Source organism: Pelecanus crispus, chromosome 3 (assembly GCF_030463565.1).
Source record: "Pelecanus crispus isolate bPelCri1 chromosome 3, bPelCri1.pri, whole genome shotgun sequence".
NCBI lineage: Eukaryota > Metazoa > Chordata > Aves > Pelecaniformes > Pelecanidae > Pelecanus > Pelecanus crispus.
The window spans coordinates 124,382,391-124,389,178 of NC_134645.1; the positions used below are offsets into that span (position 1 = coordinate 124,382,391).

General features: G+C 48.1%; 1 protein-coding gene across 1 annotated transcript in view; it reads left to right on the forward strand.

Moving 5' to 3' along the window:
- KLHL29 (kelch like family member 29) overlaps positions 1-5,854 on the forward strand; it is a 253,352-nt gene extending 247,498 nt beyond the window's left edge. The window contains exon 12 of the mRNA XM_075708170.1: positions 5,671-5,854. Within this exon, the coding sequence (XP_075564285.1) occupies positions 5,671-5,854 (184 nt within the window). The remainder of the gene's footprint in view (positions 1-5,670) is intronic.
- Positions 5,855-6,788: the final 934 nt, after the last annotated feature.

The window sequence follows — 6,788 nt, forward strand, 5'->3', positions numbered from 1 at the left end:
CAAATCAGATCCTGGGCTGCATCCACAGGGGCGTTACTAGCTTAGATAGAGCTGTGATCATCCCACTCTGCTCAGCACTTCTCAGCCCGCACCAGGAGTACTGTGTCCACTTCTGGTCTCCACAATTCAAAAAAGACATGGACAGACAGGAAAGGGTCCAAAGGAGGGCCACAAAGATGATCAAAGGGCTGGAGAACCTGCCCTGTGAGGAAAGACTGAAGGAGTTAGGTCTCGTCCCTGGCGATGAGAAGGCTCAGGGTGGACTTCGCACAGAATTCCAGCACTTAAAGGACAGCTACAAGGAGGATGGAGGCTCTAGCTTCACAAGGAGCCACATGGAGAAGACAAGGGGCGACAGGTACAAGTTGCACCAGGAGAGGTTTCATCTTGATGTAAGAATTTTTTACAGTGAGAACAACCATCCACCGCAATAAGCTCCCTGTTGTGGTTTAGCCCCAGCCAGCGACTAAGCACCACGCAGCCGCTCGCTCACTCCCCCTGCCCCCATGGGATGGGGGAGAGAATCGGAGGAGTAAGAGTGAGAAACACTCCTGGGTTGAGATAAGAACAGTTTAATAATTGAAATAAAGTAAAATAGCAATGATAATAGTAATAACAATACAATAATGATAACAATAATAATATACAAAGCAAGTGATGCACAATGCAACTGCTCACCACCCACTGACCGATACCCAGCCAGTCCCCGAGCAGCGATCGCTGCTCCCCGGCCAACCCCCCCCAGTTTCTATACTGAGCATGACATCATATGGTATGGAATAGCCCTTTGGTCAGTTTGGATCAACTATTCTGGCTGTGCCCCCTCACAGCTTCTTGTGCACCTGGCAGAGCATGGGAAGCTGAAAAGTCCTTGACTAGTGTAAGCAGCACTTAACAACAACTAAAAACATCAGTGTGTTATCAGCATTATTCTCATTCTAAGTCCAAAACACAGCACTATGCCAGCTACTAGGAAGAAAATTAACTCTATTCCAGCCGAAACCAGGACACTCCCCAGGACGTGCTGGAGTCCCCCTCACCAGAGGTTTCAAGATGCAGTTAGACGGGGTGCTAGATAATCTCATCTAGTGTCCCTTTCCCACGAAAGGTTGGACCAGATGGTCTTTTGAGGTCCTTCCAACCTGGGCTGTTCTCTGATTTTATGATTCAATGATTCGCTTTGTCCATCAAGCCCTTTAATGGCCAGCTGTCAGAGGGGGACCTTCCCTGCCGCCTGTTTGCTCAAGCTGGGGAAGGACTGCAAGGTGGATAGGTGGAGAAGAGATTTAAAGGGTGTTCAGATTACACAAGCACTCCAGGCATGGACAGCCAGGTCCCCCCCCCAGCCCTTGGTGCCCCTCAGCCTCATTGGGATTTTCTTAGGAACGTGATTCATAACTTCATGGAGGTCAGCAGATGTACCAGACCAGCGGTGGCAGTGTCGGGGGGATAGTCACAGCGTGATCCTCTGACACTGCTCATGGTTTGGGCAAAGAAGGATGCCCTGGCACCTGGGGTGACTTGGCTGCAGGGCTGTAGGTGAAGCCTCTCTAGAAAACCACAGTAATTACCCAGGGACTAGAAAGCAGGGCCATTAGCCTGCCGGGTAATAATTTGCAAAATGCTGAAATGTATTTTCCTGGAAGGAGCGAATGAAGTGACCTCCATTTTGATGCCAATTACCTTCCCCCCCCGGGCTCGCTGCTGGAGAGACGGGGGTCTGGCTGCTCCTTAGCTGGGGAGGTCGCTGCCCCCAAAGCTGCCGGAGGTTTTGTGTCCCCACAGCAAGGCTCTGCGGCGCAGAGCTTCCTTCCTTCCCTCCCAAGCTCTGACAGCCTGTAATCATTTTATCTCTCAGGATTAATGGCACCGAGCAATAAACTCGCATCTTAATTATTGCAATTATTTCTTTCTTTGTACGTCAGCCTTGGTAACGATGTTTTTACAGCTGATGGGATGGAAGGGAGGGGAGAAAAGAAATATTGTCACAGTAATGAAGATAGAGCAATGAGCATATCCCTTTCCACTCACTTTCCTCAAGGTTTTAGAGCCCACTTGAGTTTCCTATTCCCTAAGGTCCCAGAAATTATCAGTGATTGTCCTAATACCGCAAAGCAGCAGCAATCTAGGACTAAATTCCTAATTGATCTTAAGTACCTACCTCCCACTTTAGCCCCAGAGATGCCTGAATGTCTCTAAAGTCCCCTGCACACGTAAGTACCTGCTGCATACTTAGAACTGCCTATTTCTTGATAGCAGTAGCAGCTCACTCTTTTTCCTAACCTGAGGCATGACTCACAAGCTAAGCGTTATGCCAGTCTTATCTATGGGAATTGCGTACGGAGGGGGCAGAAGCTGCTCTAATCACCATTTAAAATTCATACAGTCTTTCAGAGGCTGGAATTCAGCGTCTGTTTCTTCCCCAACACATTAGCACCGCGATGGGAGGCTACAGCATTTTGCTGCTTGACCATGAATTTCGAGCCGCTGGCCGTGAATTTCTTCCAGTGCTGTAGCCCAGGTGCTGGAGAACACGAGCAACGTTCGCCCACCCGCTGTAAGCCCTAATCCAGAGCATGGGTGGGGAGGAAGCTGGACCCAGGAAGGTGTGGTTGGCTGCTCAGCTGCTCTACGGTGGCGGCAGCGCTGGCTTAGAGCAGCTGCTACTGGACATGCCACAGAGGAAACTTCACTAGAAGAAACGTGGGCAGCTAAGATACTACACAGGACTTTGTAGAGCACCCACGTTCCCATTTAGAGACCTAACACTAGATACCCACGGGGATACTGAGCCCTCAAGGCCAGACTTCAGCGGTGCAGCACACAGCCGGCCAGGGAGGGCTGGTGGTTGCTTGGCTCCCGTTCCCAGGCTCACCTGCAGCGTAGGTGGAAAGGTCTCCACACAGAGCCCTCCCTCTGTCCGTCCCCTTCTTCCCGTCCAGATCAAAAGCTCCGTGCAGAGCAGTCCCATCGGGTGACAAGCAGTACAGGCCCCGCGTGTAAGCCCTAACAGCCACTAAGGTCTGCTTCTCCTACACTGGTGTGAGGTGCTGTCATCTAAACCAGCGTGTCTACACCAGTAAATTAGAACTTAGCTGAGGCCATTCCTGTGTAGTGGACCTTGATCATCAATGCTGATGGAACGAGCCCCAAGCTCCATGCTCCAAGCTGCCATTTCTTTTAATTACCCATTATTGATAGTTCTGCAGCCAGATCTTTCTTGGCGATCTTTTCTTCTTTGGTTGGGAGTTTGTTTTTTCCCACTTCACCCAACAAAATTGCTAAATTAATCTATTTGCCTTTTTTTTTTGTCAAGTTTTGTGTAGGGGTACTTTTTTAATGACTGATCAGCATTTCATTAGAGAACCAAGGCAGCAAAGCTACTCTGTACCGCAGTCCATCTCTGACACTGGACCCTCTTCCATCTGGCACAATCCCAATTCAAATAAGCATCCATCTCCTTCAGCTTCACTATTAAGAAAACAAAGTGAAACACAAATGGCAAGCACTACCCCGTGGCCTCATTCCAAACCCTCACCCCGCTGGGTTCAGCAGCCCCTCCACCACATCGGGACTGTTTCAGCACGGGGTGGGACCGTCCTCCCCGCCCCCCATGCCATATTTTGCAAGCTGTAATTCCCAGCCTGTCTTGCTTTTTTAAAGAGTAACTTGTTCCAATACAGAGATGGGCTTCCCACCTGCCCAGCAAATATCTTAGTCTTAAACCGTGGTTTAATTTGCACATTTGTCTGCTATACTGAGTCGGCTGGTCCCGCCACCTCCGCGCCTTCCTGGCCACAGGGACCCGAGCCCACCCTTCAGAGGCGGGCTCGTTCGCTTTCAGAGCCATCTCTCAGGATGACACTTGCTTTACTCAAGTCCTTGTTCTTCCCCATTTCTCCCTGACGTTTCAAAAATAATTACCAGTGGTTCAGTAAGTTCATTAGCAAACTCCCTTAGGGCCCTGGGCTATGTATCATCCAGCCCTGCTGATTTGTGGATAGGCTCTAATCAAGTGTTTCAAGTCTCTCTCCCCTTCCTCCTCCTTTCAGATTAACAGTTATTTTGACAAGATTCTCATTATTTCCTATTTCCTGGCGGTACCCAGGGACTAGGCTTATTTGAGTCCTCACTGTTGTCATTGTGGGTTTATTTTTAACCTCAGGCTCTGCTTCTCCACAAGGACATCAGAGGTTTGTGTTCTTCAGAAACACGCGGTTTTGTGGGTGCCGTTTTAGCCTCGGTTCATCCTGGCTCTTCCAGCGCTCTCTGTCTTTTGCCTTTATCACTTTTCATTCTTCTTCTGCCCACTGCTTCCCAAAATTAGCTAAAGAAATAACTTTGCTTTTACCGAGCCTACAGGGTTACTACCCTTCTCCAGCTTCTTAGAGCTAGGCCACCTTCTTGGCTGCAATTAATTTCTTGTCTTCCCCTCCCTCTTTTTCTCCCTGCTATCCTCTGGCATGCACGCACTCTCCAAGTCTCTTTTCTTTCCCAACACAACCATCCACCAGCTGGTCTTGGAGGGGACCCCAGCCACGAGAAAAACCACTGCCAGCCCCCATCCATCTTAACATCATCTTTAAATGTTGGGAGGCAAACTCAGGCTTCCCAGCAGACGAAAAGCAGAGCGGCTCGCACTCTTGGGTTCCCCCCCATGCAGCGGGAAGGCAGCATGGAGAGCATGGCAGTCCTGCACGGGCTTTTCCCATCCAGCTGCCTTTGTCATCCTTCTGCCCTCCCCAAATACACACGCGGGAGCCCAGCCCCTCGTTGTCCAGCTTCGTTAGCCCAAAGCAAGTGTCACACCCTGCGCACGATTGCTGGAGAGGCCGAGGGGTTAAGTGGAAGGAGGGAGGAGGAAGAGATGAGGCCAAAGGGCAATTTTTCTTCCAAATACATCTCACACCTTTGTGCCGCCCCTCCTATCAAGAGCCTACGGACCACAGGATTAGCCCAGCTTCATTATCCTTGAATTGCAAGAGATGTCTGAAGTCAAACACTTTCATTTTTAAAAAGCAGTAAGGTTTTTTTGTCCTCTTCAGAGGCCAGCATATAGCTCCCCTGCCAGTCCCTCAGCTGCATATCCCCAACCATCAGATTTCCACTTGGCACCAGCCCTTCTGGGTGGACAAGGAGGACAAGCCAGCAGGACCTCCAGGCTCCCGCGCCAGAGCGTGACCGTGGAAGGGGCTGGAGCAAGAGAGCTTTTTTTGGAGTTTTCTCCCTCTCTGCAGCATTCATTGATAATTAGAGGAGTAACCTGAAGCAAGGGTTTATTCCAACTGAGGTGGCAGAGACTCCAAATTCCTTAGATTGCTTTTGCATGTGCGTGGTGTTAGAGGGACGTGCTGTCCTGCTACGTTTGCTGCAGACCCCATACGTGGGATGGAGAAACACCTTACTTGGACTAATTTCTGTTGTTTAAATTAGAGACAACATTTACCTACCTGGCAGGAACACAAAAAGGATTAATTTTGAGGGAGAGAAAGGGGGAGGGAAGAGAAGAGCCCACACAGCTTTATAAGAATAGATACAATATCTTTATAAGATAAAAGGTGTATTCATAGTTTACCCCTTGTTACAAAAGACTGGGTTTGTTTTAAGCCTAAAAAGAAAATTGTTGGGTAAGAAGACTAACTAAAACTTTTTCTTTTTTTTTAAATACAGTGCTGTGGTTCTGGATGGAAAAATTTATGCCACTGGCGGGATCGTTAGCAGCGAAGGACCTGCCCTGGGAAACATGGAAGCCTACGACCCTAAAACAAATACATGGACACTTCTACCAAATATGCCCTGCCCTGTTTTTCGACACGGCTGTGTAGTAATCAAGAAGTACATTCAGAGCGGCTGATGTTACCCGGGAGTTGGACGGCAAACTGTTTGTACCTGTTGAAAGCAGGCAAGAAGAATACTACTACTTAAGAAACAAAAGCAGCAAAGCCAGCCAGTGAACATATTGCTCTAAAGTCTTGAATAGTGTCTACATTGAATGTAGAAAAATCATCCTCACCTTTTGGTGAACAAGGAGCAGAAAGCTCCGTGCTATGTAAGATATTGTAACTTAATAATACAAGGGTGTCACTAGATGTTATAGTGGCACTTGTTCTGGACGTCGGCTTTTGGTCAACCCAGGTGCAATAGAATTTCACATATTTTTTAAGCTGGGGAAGAAAGGAAAAAAAAAAAAATCTGCATTTTACTTTAGAGCTCAAGCTTGATTCTTAAAATAACCATGCAGATTAGTTTTACTATTACACACTTTAGGCATCAATCTATTCGAAAGGTCAAAGTGTCCTTACCACTTTGATTCCTATATTTGTTTTTAACAAATACATGCTTTTCAATACCAATGACTGAGAGAAATCTTGTGTGACAGATGGCTTACGTTGATGTCAGTCTTCCATCAGATCAAACGAATCTTTCAGTTTTCTAGAGCAGAGCCCAGAAGGGGGGTGAGGTGGGGACTGGGGAGAAGAATAGCCATTGGTAATAAATTCTATGTAAAATGATGAAAAAAAAAAAAAAAAAATCTGCTGGGCTGGATGAGTTTCTGCTCCCGGTGATACTTGCGTGGGCACGTGTGGCCATGCCCACAGGTGGTGGTGGGGCTTCTAAACCTTTCCCCCCCGGTTTCTGCTGATGAGTGAACTTGGCAGTGCTCGATCCCCGTTATGCAAAACGAAAACGGTTTCGATTCCAGAGGCGTTCTCCTGGTAAACCCGCTCTTCGCTTCTGATTGGGATCACATTAAAACACACAGCGTAGTGTGGGATTTCCACATTTTC